This window comes from Nematolebias whitei, chromosome 11, assembly GCF_014905685.2.
Source record: "Nematolebias whitei isolate Nwh7 chromosome 11, NemWhi1, whole genome shotgun sequence".
Classification (NCBI taxonomy): domain Eukaryota; kingdom Metazoa; phylum Chordata; class Actinopteri; order Cyprinodontiformes; family Rivulidae; genus Nematolebias; species Nematolebias whitei.
In genome coordinates, this window is record NC_056508.1 from 20,960,931 (window position 1) to 20,981,538 (window position 20,608).

The 20,608-nt window shown below is 42.3% G+C and overlaps 1 protein-coding gene across 1 annotated transcript in view; it reads right to left on the reverse strand.

The window, feature by feature from the left end:
* Nucleotides 1–17,382, reverse strand: part of cacnb3a (calcium channel, voltage-dependent, beta 3a) — a 200,419-nt gene extending 183,037 nt beyond the window's left edge. The window contains exons 1-2 of the mRNA XM_037684743.1: nt 17,272–17,382; nt 7,425–7,517 (exon numbers count right to left, since the gene is read on the reverse strand). Of these exons, the coding sequence (XP_037540671.1) occupies nt 7,425–7,517; nt 17,272–17,352 (174 nt within the window). The 5' untranslated portion in view covers nt 17,353–17,382. The remainder of the gene's footprint in view (nt 1–7,424; nt 7,518–17,271) is intronic.
* Between the last annotated feature and the right edge of the window lie 3,226 nt (nt 17,383–20,608).

Consider the following 20,608-nt stretch of genomic DNA (forward strand, 5'->3'; position numbering starts at 1 on the left):
ATCCTTCATCTGAAGGACTTCATCAGTCTGAGGCCTGCCAACAGGATGTGTCGTATGACGTTGTTGACGTGTTTCAAACCAGTCTGCTGTTGAGTTTCCATGCAGCCTGGCTTTACACTTTTTTTTTTTCCTCCCTGGCTCTGATCGAGGTGGCTGTTTTTGTCTTTCCTCCCCGTTTTTCCTTCTTCCTGCTCTGCTCTCTGTGTCTGAAGTGCCTGGTTCACATCTCCCAAACGTAAATTAAGAAGATTATGAATCTGGTATCCTGGACGTTCAACTCTATTGATAAGATTTTTTCATCAAAGCGACAAGGTCCTGGAGAACCTGCGTGTCCAGCTGAGATGCACGCTGTGGGGTACGTCATGGATCTGTGGGGAGTGTGGCAGCTGATGTGCCTCTCAGTCCTGTCTCAGAAGGATGTTGAAGACGTTTACATATTTGGAATTATGATAGCAGGGACTCTGCTTTTTGGCATCGGCGGGGCTCTGTTTTATTGACTTTTGAAGAAGACATCGGCAGCAGTTTCGGCCATGGCAAAGCTTCCGAGTCAGTATGAAGGTTTGGTCCGTGCTGTACGAACTCTAAATCAACTGGTTTACAAGATAAACTGTAAGGTGGAGGCAATTTATGAGAATTGCAGGCCACCTGTGTCTTCTGGGACTTGTCAGCGTGGTGGGTTCAACCTTGAGGGAGACTCATAGCATGGATCAGAGGAATGGATTCCCACAATTAGGCTATTTCGGAACCAGAACGTCCAAAATGGACTCAAGACTAAAGAAAAAAACTAATCTGTCTGCCTGAAGAAAAACAACAATCAAGCTTATCTGAATCTGACTCCCGATGGCCTCGGAATGGGCCGACTATCAAATTTCTCCTGGGTCGTGGGCAGTGATGGGAATAACGGAGTACAAATAAACGGCGTTACAAACGGCGTTATTTTTTTCATTAACGGGTACTCTAAGTCGTTACTATGTCTATCGTTACAACGCCGTTACCGTTACAACCACTAAATGGGGTACGTTATTTTGTCGTAAGCTGTTTGTTTACTTTTTTTCCTTGGTGAGGGTAGGAGGGAGGGGTGAAACAATCATATAAAGGATGATGATGATTGGCTAAGGTAGAGTAACAGGTAAAGAGAGGTAAGCCAATCAGAGGTTTTGTTGTTCAGTTCACTCGCAAACCACACGCTGCAGCTCCAAATCTGAAAAGTTAGCAGAAGTCCTGCAGCAATGGCGAGTCCGGAGGGAAAGCTGGCGTTTTCAAAGTGGAAATACAGACACTACTTTACTCTCCTTGAGGTAAAAGGCAAGAACGTGAGTGTGAAGTGTACATTATGTCCCGGAGCGAAGTGTTTGTCTACGTCCGTCGTAAGCAACTCTAATCTGATGAAGCATCTCACAACTGCACATGGTTCAACAAAACTCGTGGCTAAAAACACTGCTGTTGACAGTACTGATGATGATAGCAGACCAGGTGTGGCTAACGTGAGCTCTGCTAACGAAGAAGAACGCGGAGCTACGCCGTCCAAGCAGTTAAAGGTGGATTTTTTTGCTCCAGCTTCACAGAAACTTGTGACGCAGAATGAACTAAACCGATTGATAGGCAGGTATGTTGTTGAAAACATGCTCCCATTATCAACAGTTGACTCAGACTCATTCAGAACCCTTATTGGCAAAATACCGGGGAGAGCAGGCGTCGGTCCTCCATGCAGAAAGACATTTTCTAAATACATAGATGCTGAGTACGCTAAAATGAATGCCGAGCTGAAGACTGGATTTGAAGAATTAGAATATGTCTCTACTACTGCAGACATTTGGACTGCACATAATAAAAGTTATCTTGGCGTAACTGCCCACTGGATACATCCACAAAGCATGGAACGAAGAAAAGCAGCCCTGGCATGCAGACGATTTAAAGGTCGTCATACACATGACAGTATTGCAACTGAGCTTGACAACATTCACTCATTCTATGGCATAACCCACAAAATAACATCAACTGTCACGGATAATGGCTCTAATTTTGTCAAAGCCTTCAAGAAGTACCAGCCTGTGGAGGATGATGAGTCTGATGATGATGAAGATGAGGTGACATTTGTGAACATTAATGATGTCTTGCAAAACAGTGTTGGTGATGATGATAATGATGATGTAATTACTTTGCCACCACATCAGAGATGTGCATCACACACTTTAAACCTTGTTTCATGTACTGATGTTGACAAGTGGATACTGTCAAGACCAGAAACAAAAGCAATATACAGGAGTGCTACAACCAAATGCACAGCTTTATGGAACAAGGCTAGCCGTTCAACTGTGGCTGCAGAGACTGTTGATGATGTAATCGCAAGGAAGCTGCTAGTCCCTTGCAGTACAAGATGGAACTCGTTTTATGATGCCCTTGCTCGCATCTGTGAGATCCCTATAGTTGCACTGAACACCATCTCTTCCGAGTTTGTTTTGAAAGCCATCACAGAACGGGAGCATCAGTTCCTCAAGGAATACTGTATGGTAATGAAGCCACTAACAGTAGCCTTAGACATACTTCAGGGAGAAGACAACTGTTTCCATGGCACACTCCTACCCACACTGGAGACATTGATGTTGAAGACCCTGGACCTGAAGAGTGGTCTGCAAATCCTCGTTGACTTTCCAGAGGCAATTGTTACAGTAAGAACTAATATATATTTTTAAACACATAATGAAAAGATACAATGTAAAATTAAATATATTTGTAAACTTACAATGTGTAATGCTGTGTGTGTGTGTGTATGGATAGTCAGTATAATATTTACTTTGTATATCATTGCAGGCTATCAAAACAAGATTTGCAGAGGTGCTGGAAAGTGAGAATGCCGTCTTGGCTGCTGTGACTCTGCCCAAGTTTAAACTACGTTGGCTGCGGATGCAGGACAGGAAGGACAAGGCCAAGGCAAGTCTGCTAGCAGAGTGCCGGAAAAGTGCTCAAAATGAAGACCAGCGAACAGGTACTACCATCACACCAGCATGCACTGAGTCAGCCATGGAGGATGAGTTCTTCTCCTTTGAGGATGAGGATGACACCTCTGCTACTGCTGAAAGCCAAGTTGCTGATTATTTCAAATCAGGAGCACAAGGGATGGACAGTCTTAATGGATTTCCACTTGTAAAGAAAATTTCACTCAAATACAATGCAGCCACTCATCTAGTGCCCCTGTGGAAAGACTGTTTAGCTTAGGGAAGCTTGTCTTCACTCCAAAGAGGAACAGACTTTCTGACCAGAAGTTTGAAAGGCTTCTACTTCTAAGATACAATCACTGGTTTAAGGGGTAAGATGGTCAGCAGATGACTGGGTTGACTGAGTGGATAAATGAATCCATCTATGCATGGATAGTTTAGTAGCTAATGTTGGGTTTGTTTAGGTAATTCAGATTTTCAGTACTGTTTTAAAAGTACTTCGTATTGTTAAAATGGTTATTTTGTTTTTAAGAAAATACTTGAAGAACCAGTTGTGTGAGGGTTTGATTTTATTTTACACTACAGAGTTAAAACACTTATTTTAACTGTTTACTTTTATTTCTAAGAAAACACTTGAACAGTACAGTGTGTACATAAAGCTAAAAACACAATTGTTATGTTATTTTGTTAAACTGTATTTTTGTAATGAAGAAAAAACTTGAAGTATAGTATGTCAACCAGTCATGTTCTGTTGAGGTGCAGTAAGTATTAAAAGTTTTGTGTTAAGTACTTGTCTTTGCAATTCTACTTTAAATTCGTAGATATATCTCAACTTAAACCAAACAAACAAACAATAGTTACTTTAGTTACTTTCCCTGGTAACTAATTACTTTTATAGGGGAGTAATTCAGTTACTAACTCAGTTACTTTTTGGGAGAAGTAACTAGTAACTATAATTAATTACTTTTTAAAAGTAACATTCCCAACACTGGTCGTGGGTAACCAAGGACAAAAGCTTCATCGATTAAAAATTTCAGAAATGCATTGTTACACGCATGCATCAGGATATTGTTACACACGACTGCCTTCATTAATTTGTAAATAAAAATGGCTTCATCTTCCTCAAGAAGTACAGTCTGCTCTGTCCCTTCTTGTAGACAGCTTCACTGTTGCATTTCCAGTCCAGTCTGTTGTCCAGGTGAACCCCAAGGTATTTATACTTCTTCACCACCTCCACTTCTTCTCCCATGATGGAAATAGTGTTGGACCTGTTCATGTTTCTCCTGAAATCTACAATCAACTCCTTTGTTTTGTTCACATTCAAGATGAGATGATTGTTTCCACACCATGCCACAAAGCGGTCCACCAGTTCCCTGTACTCAGCTTCTTGTCCATCTCTTATACAACCGACCACTGTAGAGTCATCTGAATATTTCTGCAGATGATAGGAGTCTGTTTTGCACTGGAAATCTGAGGTGTACAGAGTGAAAAGGAATGGTGAGAGTACAGTCCCCTGTGGTGCTCCTGAGCTACTAACCACCTGGTTAGACACACAACCCTTCAGTCTCACAAACTGTGGTCTGTTTGTCAGGTAGTCTTTGATCCAGGTGATTGTTGAGGCCTCCACCTGAGTCTTCTGGAGTTTCTGACAAAGCAAATCAGGCTGGACTGTGTTAAATGCACTGGAGAAATCAAAGAACATGACTCTCACAGTGCTGTCTGCCTTTTCTAGATGACAGTGAGTTTGCTGAAGCAGATGTATGATGGCATCTTCAACTCCAAGTCCACGCCGATAAGTAAACTGCAGTGGGTCCTGATATGTGCTTGTTTGTTTAGTCAGGTGGGCCAACAGGAGTCTCTCTAGGACCTTCGTGATGTGGGATGTCAGGGCAACAGGTCTCTCTAGTCACTGAGGACTGATGGGTGTTGTAACTTCCACCAATTTTATTTTTTTTACTTGTTTAGTGATTTAGTGTTAACAAAGCTAATATTTTGTTAGCGGAATATGGGTTAGCAAAGCTAACTTTTTGGTTAGCTGTTCCTACTATGGCAAAGTTGAGGTGCTGTTGACCTCAACAGTGATGTCGTCGAGCAGTCTAAAGAATATTTCTAGGATTTTCTTAATCTCACAAGCGTATCCTCCCTAAAGGAAGCCAAGTCAGGAGACTTTGGGATTGGTCTGCCCATAATCATGACTGATGGTTGCAGAGGTAGTTAAAAAGCTCTAAGGCAGCAGGACTCTGGGTATGGATGAGATTCTCTCCGAGTTCCTCAAGGCTCTGGATGTTGTTGGGCTGTCTTGGTTGACATGACTTTGCAACACTGTGTGGACATTAACAGCAGTGCACTTGCTTGGCAGACAGGTATGTTGGTCCCCTTTTCAAAAAGGTGGAGGGGAATTTAAATTTACAAGAGCACTGCTGTCCTTAGCCTCCTCAGTAAGGTTTATTCAGCAGCGCTGGAGAAGAGGGTCCAATCGATGTTGGCCTTGGATTCAGGAGGAACAAAGCAGGTTTAGTCCTGGCCATGGAACACTGAACAAGCTCTTCATCTTTGCTAGGGTCCTCAAGGTGGCGTGGTAGTTTGTTTTGTAGACTTGGAGAAGGCATTCAATCATGGTCTGTGTGGTACACTGTGGGAGGTGCTCCGTGAGTATAGGATTAGAGGTGTTGCAACAAGTCTTTCAATCCCTATACAAATGGTGTGAAGGTCTGATCCACATTGCCAGCATTATGTTTGGACCTCTTAAGGGTGAGAGTTGGACTCCACCAGGGCTGCCCATTGTTAATAATTTTGTTCATTCTGTTTATGGACAGAATTTCTATATGCAACCAGGAGGTGGAAGGGAGTCTGGTTCAGTGACCTCAAGACTTCGATTCTGCTATTTGTGGATGATGTGATACTGTTAAGAGTCATTGTGCCGTGATCTCCAGCTTTTACTGAAGTTGTTCGCAGCAGGGTTAATAGCAGCTGAGATGAGGATTGGTACCTCCAAATCTGAGGCCATGGTCCTCAGTTGGAAAAGGGTGGACTGTCCTCTCCAGGTTGTAAGCGAGGTGCTGCCTTAAGTGGAGGAGTTCAAGTATCCCAGATGGATCAGTGGATCAGATGGATGGATCAGTGCAGCTTCTTCAGTACTGTGGTGAAGGGAGAGCTGAGCTGAGCTGCAAGATGAAGCTCTCTATTTACCAGTTAGTCTACGTTTCTACCTACACCTATGGTCAAGAACTCTGGGTAATGACAGAAAGAACCAGATGACAGATAGAAGCAGTCAGTTTTCTCTGAAAGGTATCTGGGCTCTTCCTTTAAGATAGGGTGAGAAGCTCATTTATTCGGGAGAGACTTGGAGTAGAGCCACTGCTCCTCCACATCGAGAGGAACCAGTTGAGGTGATTCGGTCATCTGGTAAGCCTGGCATCTGGACACAACCCTTTAGAAGTATTCCGGGCATGTCCAACTGGAAGGAAACCCCAGGGAAGATCCACAACATGCTGGAGAGACTATGTAACTCGGCTGGCCTGGGAACGCCTTGGAGTCCTCCAGGATTAAGAGGTGTTTGTGGAAAGGGATGTCTGGGCCTCCCTGTTTAAGCTGCTGCCCCTATGACTAGACTTTGGGGCAAGTGGCAGATTATAAATGGATATTTGATTTATAACCAGTCCTTGCCTTGCTCTTTTTAATGTATTTAGGATTTTGAATCTCAAGAATCTAGTGATTTGAGGTGAGTTTGGCATGTACAATCCTTTTGAAGTCCAGTGAAACCTCTAAAGACTTGTTCCAAACCGAGTTCTCTCCTCCTGCCTAAAAACTACAATCATCTCCGCTTCACGCTGACACCCAAATAAAATCAGATGTTTCTTATAAAACACCTCATGGTGGTAAACTATCATTATCATCAGGATACTCATTAGAACAGACAATGTAAATGAGAGAATATAATGTACAACAGCCAGATTAAGACAACTTGAGGAGAACCTTTAGATCTTCTTTTCAGTCACAGAGACAGTGTTAAATAACACAAAATCTCCATATGAGTCTTCCATACACACCTGACCTGAAAACATTAATTAAAAACTGAGCTGTGTGGGGATTCTGGTGTAACATATTTCCATTTTCAAGCATTTTGCTGTCCTCTAGTGGACAAAACAACACATGCAATGGCAATGTCACTGTGATGAGAATGAAGATCAGAAATGGTCAGAATTTTGATCACATGAAAAATCCTATAACTAGAGGTGTATGGACTACTCTCTATTTGCCAGTTCCTGCAAAATCATTTAAGTGCTGCACAAAATTCAACAAAACATCCCGAGAAAAATATATTCTGATGAAACCCTTCAAACCCTAAGAGCTTTATTCACACTCACACAGCATGACCTACATTTCCCATAGAAGAAACCGTCATTCCCGCCTACGAACATTTAGTGTCTAAAATCTGTCGCTGACAGCAATGTGCACTGAAGAGTTGTGCACAAGGAGAGTTTTTACCTGACGTTTGATGAAGCTGGATGTCGTGTCTGAAGATGTGCTGCCATCGGAGCGTTTGAAGCGGCTCTTGCGTTTAGGCAACTTCCTGGGCAGCTGTGAAGAAAAAGACTCATGTTAAGGACCAAAAAAGAGGGAAAATTATGGTGGTAACAGAAAATCAGGCATAATATTTATTAGATTTGTATTTTTAAACTATTTTAAGGGCCAAAATAAGAAAAAAGAAACGTCCAAAATCTGACCTGAATAATTAAAAAAATACTTGTTAAAAAAAGACTCAAATAAATCAATAATTAAAGGCCTGACACTTCATAAAGGAATGTGATATGTGTTGGGAAAGACTCTCAACTACTACCACAACCATTTTCAGCTCAGAATCTGTTAATGGACTAAATTATAGCCATATTTGTGTTTGCAGTTTTCTTGGCTGTGGCAGCCATTTTGAACAGGCGTGAATCTATACCTTAAGCAGTTGTAAACATCCAATAATTACCCTGATGCATGCTCAATAATCCAGATAGATTAATCTAACAAGGTTGAGTCAGGTCCTCTGGATGGATTCTTCTTGTTGAAACTTTTGTCTTTTATCCAAAAGACTTCTTCAGACTGAGAAGCTGCAACAAACTCAGTCTCACCCTCTTACAATGCTTGCTGGTATCAGAGTCAGAGAGTCAGAGATTCTTTATTGTCATTCGCACCCCGTGTAGTACATGTGGTGGATCTAAATGATGTACACAGGGTCCCAGTTACATCCAACAATAAAATGTAAAAGAAAAACAATGATAACATCTAAGATATGAACTAAGAAAAACATCAACTAAAAATACACTAAGCACTAATAGCATAAAAACATTACGTCGAACAGCAGCACAAACATGAGCATGAGTCTGTGTGAGCAGATGAGCACGCATGAACAAATCAACATGAAACAGATCAGCAGCAACATGATGTGATTTTCACAGTGATTATCCTGGTTAGATATTCATGAGTCTAACAACTTCAGGGTAGAAGCTGTTCCTCAGTCTAGTGGTTTTACACTTAATGCTCCTCAACCTCCTTCCTGAGGGGAGTGGGGCAAAAAGTGTGTGCTGGGTGAGTGGGGTCCTTCGTGATGCAGGTGGCTCTCTTTCTGCATCTGGAGGTGTAGATGTCTGTGATGGTGGGGAGACTGACTCCAACAGTCTTCTGTGCAGCCTTCACCACTCTCTGCAAAGCTTTTCTTTCTGCAGCTGTGCAGCCTCCATGCCACACGTTGATGCTGGAGCACAGGATGCTCTCCACTGCACACCTGTAGAAGGAGGTGAGGACTGAGCTTCCCAGACCAGCTTGTCTCAGCTGCCTGAGGAAGTAGAGTCTCTGATGAGCTTTCTTGATCAGGCTGGTGGTGGTGTTGCTCCAGCTGAGGTTGTCATTCAGGTGCACACCCAAGTATTTGTAGCTGGAGACCATTTCCACTGCAGATCCTCTTATGTTCAGGGGAGTGTAGGTGTGTTTGTTCCTTCTGAAGTCCACAATCATCTCCTTTGTCTTCTTCACATTGATGTGAAGGTTATTCTCTTTGCACCAGCTCTCCAGGTGTTCCACCTCTTGCCTGTAGCTGGACTCATCATTGTTTGTGATGCATCCCACCACCGCTGTATCATCTGCAAAACTTAACAATGTTACAGCCTGGATGGGTAGCTGCACAATCATACGTGAGCAGAGTAAACAGAAGAGGACTCAACACACATCCCTGAGGAGAGCCAGTGCTGAGGGTTATGGTGGAGGAGGAGAAGCTGTGGATCCTCACTAACTGTGATCCGTTTGTTAAAAAGTCTAGTACCCAGTTGCAAATGGAGGGGCTTAGTCCTAGTGTGAATAATTTGTCTATCAGGGTTTGTGGGATCATGGTGTTGAAGGCAGATGTGAAGTCCACAAAGATCATATGGATGTAGGAGTCCTTCTGCTCCAGGTGGTTGAGCGCAGTGTGGACCACAGAGGAGATGGCATCCTCTGTTGATTGGTTCTCGCGGTATGCATACTGATGAGGGTCCTCGTTGATGTCGATGGTTGTTTTGATGTGGGTCATGACAAGTTTTTCAAAGCATTTAGCAACTATTGGTGTGAGGGCCACTGGCCGATAGTCATTCAGACCAGTCACTGTAGAGTTTTTTGGGACTGGGATGATGGTGGCAGTCTTCAGGCAGATGAGATCACTTAGTCTGCTGTGAATAGTAAGTGGCTATCAGAGCACTAACGTCCAGTGGTGGACAAAGTACTCAATTCTAGTACTTAAGTAAAAGTATTGATATTCATGGTCAAATCTTACTCAACTACAAGCAAAAGTTGCTCAGTCAAAACTTTACTCAAGTTAAAATACTGAAGTACTTACTTTGAAAATACTTAAGTATTCAAAAGTACATGCATTTAAAAAATACTCAAGTATTTAAATGTATAAATTATATTTTCTAATATCAGGAGATTGCTATATTGTTTTGAGTGATTTTACAGAACCTTGTAATTTTCTGAAACTACCTGATGTATTGACATGTAGAACCACTCTAACACCACATGCCTTAATAAAACTGTAAACTACAAATATATTCCTTGCATTTTACACGTTTGTGGAAAGTCATGGAAATCCTAACAGATGATGCACATTTAGTCTTTTCCTCAGCTTATGTATTCATACACCGCATTGTTTGTATGTAAAAGTGCATATATTGACAGCAACAACTTAACAAAGGAGAGGAAACAGTAACATTGATAACTGAAAGTACTGCCATATTTAACACAGAAGCTTACAAAACAATGAATGTTTGGCACAGATGAATCTAGCAAAATACCTGAATCAACAACTGGCCAACTGCATTTAAGGAAAGAAAAACATCAACAGTGGATTACAAAGCCAAAGGAGCCAAAAGGAATGAGCAACAAGAAGCTTCCTAGAAATGTAATGGAGTCGAAAGTACTTTGTACAATATTTGTCTTTGAAATGTAGTGGAGTGAAAGTCATAAGTTCCCAAAAACACAAATACAAAGTAAAGATACTCAAAAAATGTACTTCAGTACAGTATTCAAGTAAATGTACTTCACTACTGTCCACCGCTGCGAACGACCAATTGTTAGACTGATGGTCCTCCTTTTCCATGTGAACAGCTAGTTTTGGCTGTCAACAGCAAACTGGTTGATCCACTATGTGAAGGTGCCATTTATAAGACTGAGTTTGTTGTAGCTCATCAGACTGAAGAAGTCTTCTGGATAAAAAATGAAACGTTTCAAAAAGAAGAATCTGTCCAGAGGACCTGGCTTAAAATTGTTAGATTCAATAATTACTTTGAGAGTTTTGTTACAATTCATCCAATTGTTTGTGAAATTTTTACTAACAGACAGACAGAACTGACTCATCATGTTTTAAAAATCAATCTTGCACAATAGCCTGTAACAGTCATAATAAAAACTGGGGATGACTATCAGCTTCTAACAAATTTAATTTTAGCTCAGTTGTAAAACTGACTGAGGTAAAGCCATTCTTGTGTTTGCTACTATAGGGTTAGTTGTGGTGGCCATCTTGATAGGACTAAACTCCAAAGTTTATGCAGCTCTACATCAAGTTTCATTAACATTCTGTTCAGTGGTTCATAGGATATGTTGCTGACAGGAAAATAAAACTGCACACACACAAATGGGGATAAATAAAAAACTGTCTAACCGCAGATGACCCCCCCCCCCCCCCAAAAAAAAGGCTAAATTATCAAAATAACACACAAACACTACCAATCATCTACAGCAGAGGTGGGCGACATTGCTTTCCAAAGGGCTATGTCAAGACATTTAAAGCAACCAAAGCTGGAGAATTGGAAAATGTTCTTTATGACAGATAATCTATAAGACCCTTTTCAGGCTTTTTCTTGTTGTAGCAAAGTTAGCATGATTTATAAAAACATGTTTTTCCAATATCCTTTTGGAATATAAGACATATTCTGTAAATTGACTCTTGTGACAGTATATTATACATTAGTTTAACGTTATACACGTTAGCAGAAATATGCAAAACAAACATATGCATTTGCGTTTCTAAGTCTTGGGTTCAGTCTAGTTCTGGAAACAGAATGACTTAAAACTGTTTTAAAAAGGTCCAACAACGGTCAGTCAGGTCATCTGGACAGTTTCTTTTTTTTGTTTTTGTTGAGAGACGTTTCACCCTCCATCTGAAGGGCTTCATCAGTCTGAGGAGTCACAAACAAACTGTTTTCACCACTAAGCGGTACACTCCTGCAGTGGACCAACCAGTTTGCTGGTGATGAGCAGCACTAAGCGGTACATTCCTCCACTGTAGGAGTGTACCGCTTAGTGGGGAAAACAGTTTGTTTGGGACTCCTCAGACTGATGAAGCCCTTCAGATGGAGGGTGAAACGTCTCTCAACAAAATAACAAAACAAAGAAACTGTACAGAAGACCTGATTGAACATTGTTGGATTTTTAACCTGGATTATTGAGCAAGGACTTTGATGTTTTAAAAAGGTTTTGCGCAAGATGTTTAATTTAAATTTCCATAAGTCTTGTTGATAAATTGCCGTTTTTGTTTTTTATCTATCTATTTTTAAAAACAATTTGTTTTGTTTTATGGGGCAGCTGTGGCTGAGTGGTTAGAGCAGTCATCCTCCAATGTGAGAGCTGGGGGTTCGATTCCACCTGCAGTCACATGCTGACGTGTCCATGGGCAAGACATTGAACCCCTCATTGCCTCCGATGTGTGTCCCATTAGTGCATGAATGTGATAAAGCTCTGATTATTCTTTGTAGATACATAGTAGAGTGTTGTATGAATGGGTAAATGAGGGTACAGATTACCATACCATTTTATTTATAGAGCACTTAAAACAGCTACAAGGCCAACCAAAGTGCTGTACAGACAGAAACAAACTGGTAAAGCACACAACAACACATAACGTAAAATCAAAATATAGAAAACAAAATAATCGCGGATAATAACATAATGATTAGCACAGTGTGATGCATACAGGTTCAGCAACAGATCATACATTGTTGAAAGCCAGGGAATAGTAGTAGGTTTTAAAGCAGGATTTACAAACTGTGAGAGAGAGGGCCTGCCTGACAAGCAGAGGTAACTCATTCCAAAGTCTTGGGCCTGTGACAGAGAAGGTCCTGTCACCTCTGTGTTTAAGACGGGTTACTGGAACTGAGAGAAGCAACTGGTCTGCTGACCTCAGGGAATGTGGTGGGACATACGGCTGTAGCAAATCAGAGAGATGAGGGGGGGGGGGGGGGGGCAAAACTGTTCAGCGATTTGTAGACATACAGGAGTATTTTGAACTGGATTCAAAGGTGAACAAGTAACCAGTGCAGTGAGGCCAAAACTGGAGTAATGTGCTCTCTTTTGCCTGTACTGGTTAAAAATCGGGCTGCTGCATTCTGGACCAGTTGTAGTCATGCAATGGAGGTCTGACTGATACCAAACAGGAGTGAATTGCAGTAATCAAGCCTAGATGTAATGAATGCATGTATTACTGTCTCCAGGTTATTTTTGGACAATATGGGCTTCAGTTTAGACAGCCGCCTCAGCTGGAAGAAACATGATTTAACAATCATGTTTACATGACTGTTAAGTTTCAGGGAAGGGTCCATTATCACGCCCAGATTAATGACTCTTTGTTTTTCTGACAGGGTTAGAGCGGAAAGGTCGATGCAGTGGTTTGTGATCGTGTCGTTGGGAGGGAACAACATGATTTCAGACTTCTTTTCATTGAAACTTAAGAAATTTAAAGCCATCCAGTCCCTGATGTCAGCCAGTCAGTCAAGCAGAGGTTGAATAGAGCATGTACCATTGTGTCTTAGGGGGAAGTAAATTTGACAGTCATCGGCATAGAAGTGAAAGGGTATGTTGTGTTTCTGGAAAATAGCACCAAGTGGCAGCAGGTATAAGGAGAATAGGAGGGGACCCAGGATGGACCCCTGCGAAACCCCCCATTTAAGCTCTGCTGCTGCAGAACTAAAATCCTTGCTGGAGACACAAAAGGATCTGTCAGCGAGGTAGGATCTGAACCAACTGAGGGCTGACTCTGTGATGCCCACCCACTGCTCCAACCTAGCAATGAGGATCTCATGGTCGATGGTGTCAAAGGCGGCTGTGAGGTCATATAGGACGAGCAGCACAGAATCACCGGTATCTGTGAATCAGAAGATGTTAAAGACCTTCAGCAGGGCAGTTTCAGTGCTGTGGAGAGGTTTAAAGCCAGATTGGAACAGCTCTAAGATAGCGTGACCCTCCAGGAAGCACTTCAACTGGGACTCAACTATTTTCTCCAGTAGTTTAGAAACAAATAGGAGTTTGGAGACAGGCCGGAAGTTGGAAACGACTGAGGGGTCAAGGTTTTTTTTTTTTCAGGAGAGGCTGGACAGCAGCATGTTTAAAATGTATGTGGCACCACGCCAGTGGATAAACTGCTATTTACAATGGCAAGAATGGACGGACCTAGAGTAGGAAAACCCCCCTTTAGTAGTCAAGAGGGGACCACATCAAAGGGGAACCAGAAGGTTTCAAGCTGCACATGACCTGCTCTAAAGAAGATAGAGCAATGGGTTCAAAATGGTCAAATAGAGCTACAGATTGAGGTGGGATGGATGGGTCATGAGTTGGAGGGGAAATGAGAGCCCGGGTGGTCGCAATTTTTTCCGAAAAGAAATGTAAGAAGTTCTCGCACAGCTCAGTCGAGGCTTCCAGAGGTGGTGGTTCAGTGAGGTGGAGAACAGAGTTTATGGTAGAGAAGAGGACACGTGGGTTGTGAGAGTTTGAGGTTATGATATCAGAAAAGTATTTGGATTTAGCAGCTTTCACTGCTTTCTGATAACGGCACCAACTCTCTTTAAGTATTTGAAAAGAGACCTGCAGCTTGTCTTTCCTCCACTTGCACTCCGTCCTCCTACATTGCTGCCTATTGGCCTTGGTGACGTCACTCAGCCAAGGTTCTGCTCTGAGTTTTGATTTTCTAGTTTTAACAGGAGCGACATAATCCAGAGTCTTTAAGCAGACAGAGTTAAACTGGGATGTCAGCGCCTCAGTGGTAGTGAGAAACACCGGGGGCTGAATTATCATTTCAGAGTTATAAACATCTGTGAAACGTGTAGCAGTGAAGTGGTTAATGGTCCGGCTGCGACGTGCAGGACTGCACGGCTTAGGAGTTAGATGGAGGAGGGTGAACTCAAACCGGACTGGCATGTGGTCTGAAAAAACATTATCACCAATTTCCAGATTACTAACAGTCACATCACGAGTTAAAACAAGGTCCAGTGAATGCCCGCGCTCTTGGGTGGGACCGCTTACCTGCTGAGTCAGGTTACACGAGTCCAATAGATCTAAAAAGTCCTTAACCAAGGGCTTCTCCTGACAGCACACATGCATATTTAAGGGGGGAGTGGTGGCGCAGAGGTTAGAGAGGTGGGCCTGTGATCCGAAGATCGCCGGTTCACGCCCCGGCCCCGACAACATCAAAATTGTGGGTGGGGTAGGTGAAGCACCCACACCTGCCCCCACCCTCATTCGCCCCACTCTGGGCCCATGAGCAAGGCCCTTAACCCCCACCATGTGCTCCTAAACAGGTCTCTCTTGAAAATGAGTTCTCGTGGCTCAATGAGACTAACCTGGATAAATAAAGGCTAAATGAAAAAAATTTTTTAAGTCCCCAGTAATGAAAACATTATATTTTGGTGTGATTTCAGCCAAGAAACCAGAAAATTAATTTATGAAATCCTTAAATCGAGGTGGGCGGTAGACGAGTGCGCATTAAGTCGAAGGCGAATGGCAGAGTTCAAAGACGCTCAGCTCAAAGCTGGCGCGGGAAACTGGGATGGGCAGTTGTTTACAGTCAAAAGTTGATTTGAATATTGTTAATAATCCACCACTGCGCCGGCCTGATGGCCGCGGTGCGTTAAAATACAGACAGTTTGGTGGCAATAATTCTGTCAAGGCGCTGGACTCACCCGGAGACATCCAAGTCTCTGTAATGCAGAAAAAGTCCAAATCCTGCTCTTGAAAGTAGTCCCTGAGAATAAAAGTTTTGTTGGTAACAGATCTTGCGTTGACCAAACACATCCGGATACTGTCCAAAGTGGAACCAGCAGCAGTGGAGTTTGCGCACGCCAGTAGCCTCAGATTTTCAATAACAGCCCCTCCGGGTCGGCCCGTGCGGTGCACCGGCCGACAATTCCTGTTGTTTACCTGGTCCGAGCACGCGAGAAGCTGGCGATGAAAACCATGACCACCAGCTGGAGAGGAAGATGCAGCGTGCGGGGCTTTAAGCTTTACCAGCCGCCCAGCACATTTTCCCCGGCGTCCGGAGCAATATCTCCGGGCAGGCAGGTGAGGAGCGCAGCGAAGGTAAACAGGCACGTCCGCCAGCAGCGGGGGAAGGGGGGTGGGGGTATGTCCAGCGGTATGCTCATATTGATCCAAATAAACTACATCGGCAGCAGAAAATCGAAGATCCAGAAGTTGTTGTCGGTCATACACCAGCAGCGAGTTTATGTCCCAGATGAAAAACGAACAAAACACAAATAATCCAAACACTGTCAGTAGAGGTGGATTGCAAGCCATGTACATGGGCGTCATCTTACCGGAAGTCTGTGATAGATAGACCCCTCAGCTGGAAAAAAAACAGGATTTAACAATCATGTTTACATGACTGTTAAGTTTCAAGGAAGGGTCCATTATCACTCCCAGATTAGTGACTCTTTGCTTCTCTAACGAGGCTAGAGCGGAGAGGTCGATGCAGTGGTTGATGATTGTATCATTGGGAGGGAACAGCATGATTTCAGATTTCTTCTCATTAAAACAAGAAATTTAAAGCCACCCAGTCTCTGATGTCAGTCAGGCAGTCAAGCAGAGGTTGAATAGAGCATGTACCATTGTGTCTTAGGGAGAAGTAAATTTGACAGTCATCGGCGTAGAGGTGAAAGGGTATGTTTTGTTTCCGGAAAATAGCACCTAGTGGCAGCAGGTATAACGAGAATAGAAGGGGACTGAGGATGGACCCCTGCGGTACCCCCCATTTAAGTGCTGCCGCTGCTGAACTAAAATCTCGGATGGAGACAAAAAAGGATCTGTCAGCTAGGTAGGATCTAAACCAATTGAGGGCTGACCCTGTGCAGTGTAAAGCATTTTGAGTGTCTTCATAAAATAGAAAAGCGCTATATAAGTACAGTCCATTTACCATTTTGAACTAAGGATACTGAGGGCCTGATGGAGATTGGCCAAGGGCCACTTTTGGCTCTCGGGCCTTACATTGCCCACATCTGATCTACAGTAGAGGTAGTGTGGTAACACTGCAAATGTATCTGCATGCTTTGTGCTTGTATAGTCTTTTTCTGTTTAAATATATTCATACTTCCTATAACAAATAAAGAGTATTTTGTGCCCATTTTGTCACAAACGTGTCTTTGCAAAGAAGTACTGTAAACATATTTAGCAGTACAGTAATCTAGTCACAACCCTGAATGTCGAAGGCACTTTTTTCCCACAGAAACATTTATTTTAGAGCCTGACCTGCTCGATAAGACCAGTAAAACCTGCAGTCCTGCTGCTGCTGTGAGTGGCATAAAATCACAGAAATAAATAATAAAACATGAAAGCTCAGGCCTGATCTGTGATGGTGTATCTGAGGGGGTGTCAGCCTGTAGATTAAATCATATGTGAGCCCCCCCTGGCTCAAACAACCTGCTTCTTCTCTAAAGGCGGGGGAGAGTACCTGCCTGCTTCCGAACAACAAGTAGCATCGTTAGCTAATCACCAACAAACACTTTGCTTTAGGACAGCCAGTCCGTGTAGGAGGAGGGAGACAAGTCAGAGGATTTACCTGAAAATAATGCGACTGCGAGCCGGTTTCCACAGCAGACAGAGGCTCTACGGGCGATTTGGACATTTTGACTTGCACCATCTATCGGGAGCGCAGCGCACCGACATGCGTTACCAGGAGGCGGCAGAAAAACACCTAAAACATGCCGTCAGACGGAGGACACGGCTCCAAGGAGCGACGGAAACCAATCAATACACGGCCGATTATATCTGGACCGAGCTGGCAAGGAAACTGGTTCGAAACCCGCCCGGATATAAGCAGGCTTCACATCCGCTTCACATCCGAGAAGAGCAAATTGAACCGTTAACGCCGAAGCGTCACCGCACGCGCAGCCGTACAGGGCCGTGCTAAGTCAGCGGCTCTATCGGGGGTCCACCCAAACCACCCTTCACCCCCCCCCTCACAAAATTAATTCACATCCGCACACCAACACGTGACATGTTGACTTGGAAATGAGCATTGCTTTCAATAAACACAGCGTGTTTAGTCTGTGCATGATATTTGTTTGTTAAAAGGAGATTCAAATGGTTCAAACCGCAGTCAAATTCAAAGAGAGGAGCGTTGAGGTAGATCACAAACAATGGCTAATGCACAAGTAAAAGCACACATTTTATCATAAATGCACCTTTTTTTATAAGATGGGAAATGCCTGATGGTAGGTGTCAAAATGTGAGATTTTTCAGTGTTTGATTTAAATTTGGTAGCTTCTAAACAAAAGCATTCATACATGTAGGTGTTTGGAGAGTGAGTGGTTGTTTGTCTTTTTGGATGAAAGATGAAACGTTTCAGCAAAAAAAAAAAAAAAACATCCAGAGGACCTGACAACTTTGTTGGGTTGCTTGTCTTGTTTGTCTCTCTGTGTCCCTGTGATGGACTTGTGACCTGTCCAGGTTTTCCCCTGCCTCTCGCTTCCTCTCACTGATGGTTAATGTAATTCAAACTCTTTTTTTTGTTGTTGTTGTTCTTGTTGTAAAAATTTGTTCAGAAAATTGTCATCGTTTTGTTTCATGGCGTTGAAGTTGAAGATATTGCAGCTGAGCAGCTCAGTTTTAATTTTACAAGTAAAGAACGATTGTTTTCTTACAAAGGCTTTTACAAACCCATGTTTGAAAAGGTTAGGATGCTGTGTAAAATGTAAAAAGTAACAGAATGCAATGATTTGCAAATCTCATGAACTCACATTTTACTTACAGTTTAACATGGTAACAAAAAAATATCTAAAGTTTAAACTGAGAAATATGATACCGAAATTTCTCCATATTCTTCAAGTCTTCTGATAAAACTGTATGTGATGAAATATTCAATTTCTTTTCAATATGTAATTAGGAAACATGTGAAATTGATCCTCTGTTTGAAGACACTTTCTGCAGACGGGTGAACCTCGACCCATCTTTGCTGTGAGATTCAACCTCACTAAAATGTGTTTTCATACCCAGTCCTACTGACCTGTTGCCAGTAAGCCTAATTAGTAGCATAATGCTCCTCCAGCTGCCTTGGATTTGTGCGACATACTTTTACAGCTTTTTTGTATCCCAGCTTGCCTTTTTCTTAATTGTCCTCCTGTCAAAAGACCAATGTAGTGTCCGTTTCTACGTCCGTGAACTTTCTCTTGTCCGGGCCATGAATTCTGATTCGCTCAAGATAATTTTATAAAACTTCATACACATATACATCATCACTAGATGGAGTGTTGCATGCACTTTTGGTCACATCAGCTCTAAGGTCAAGGTCACACCTCAAGGTCAAAGATTATACAACGTTGTCTGGACCATCGCTATAGATTGTTGTATTGCAATATAATAGTTTGTCAATTGTAATATAAGGTCCCATAGTTTAAACATTTTATATATGTTTCATTATAGATAAAATATTTAAAAATCATTAACCCTAACCCTGCTTTTATTTATATTTTACACAATGGCCCAACTTTTTCAGAATTTGGGTTGTAGGTTTTTGTACACTGTGTTCAGAAAATAAAGGAGCTGTGCATTATCTTAACACAACTAACATATTTTTTTCTTGATCCCCGGTGAAAGTAGAGATGAAAGGACCCCATGACTACTCCTCCCCAGCAGACTGGCCTCTATTGATAGTATGCAGCGTGACTTTTCATGAGCATAATTAACCTTTACTCCAGATTTATGACGTTATTTTGTGTTTGAGTTCCAGCTCTGTATGAATCTTTTGTTGTCAGATGTAAGTGAACATATATATTTTTTCTTACTGCCTGGCACAGTTCTTCGTGGTCATGTGCATCGTGTATGTGCTGTTTGGGGCGCTCTGGCTCTTCTGGCGTGCCAGTTACTGGAGGGATGTGCTGCGGATCCAGTTCTGGATCGGGGCTGTCATCATCCTCGGCACGCTGGAGAAGGTGGTGTTCTATTCTGAATACCAGAGCATCCGTTACAAAGGACACTGAGGTTGGCCAACTAGACAAAGGTTCTTGTGTCTGACATAGTTTGTTTTGTTTAGTTTTCCATCTTGTTGTGTCTTTTTGCAGTTCTTGGGGCTGTGATTTTGCCGAGCTGCTCTCTGCACTCAAAAGATCCCTGGCTTGAATCCTGGTCCTTATATTGTCAGTCTTGGCTATGGCATTGTTAAGTATGTTGACTACCTGTACTTTAAAAAACAGTTTCTGAATATTTCAGGTCATTTGTATTTAAAAAGGATGTTTTATCTTTTTACAGACTAAACATTAGTGTTGGGCTTGCTGTTAATGCACACTGGACCTTCTCTCCCTCCTGTTGGCCAAGGCTGGGAACCACAGTTCACTGTCTGGTCGCAAACCCCCTGACCACAATGAGGTGGCAATCCCTCCTCAATAAGAAGGAAAATTAAGATATTCTTCATCCAGACTGAACAACCAACATAACATTTATCTTATTGGATGGTCATTATGCATCTTAAACTAATTTGAACCTAATAACAATAACCACAGAAAAGTTAAATTAATATTTATATATATATATATTTAAAAACACTCAAAATTTTCTCAAACCGGATTAACAAAGAGTATAAAAAGTGTTTTTTTTTTTTTTTAGATAACCAGGTCAGGAAAAAGTTTTAATTAAAAAGATATATAGCGAGGGAGAAGTCAGCTATGATAGCTTGTCTTTGACATCCTTAACATGTGTGTGTGGTGGATTCGCTGTGTTTCGGTTCAGTTAAAAAAAGACAAAAGGCGACCCAACAATGTTCAGTCAGGTCATCTGGATGGTTTATTTTTTGTGCTGAGACATATCAGCACAAACAAACAAACAACAACAACAAAAAAAGGAAACCATCCAGATGACCTGACTGAACATTGTTGGATTTGATACCTGGATCGTTGAGCACA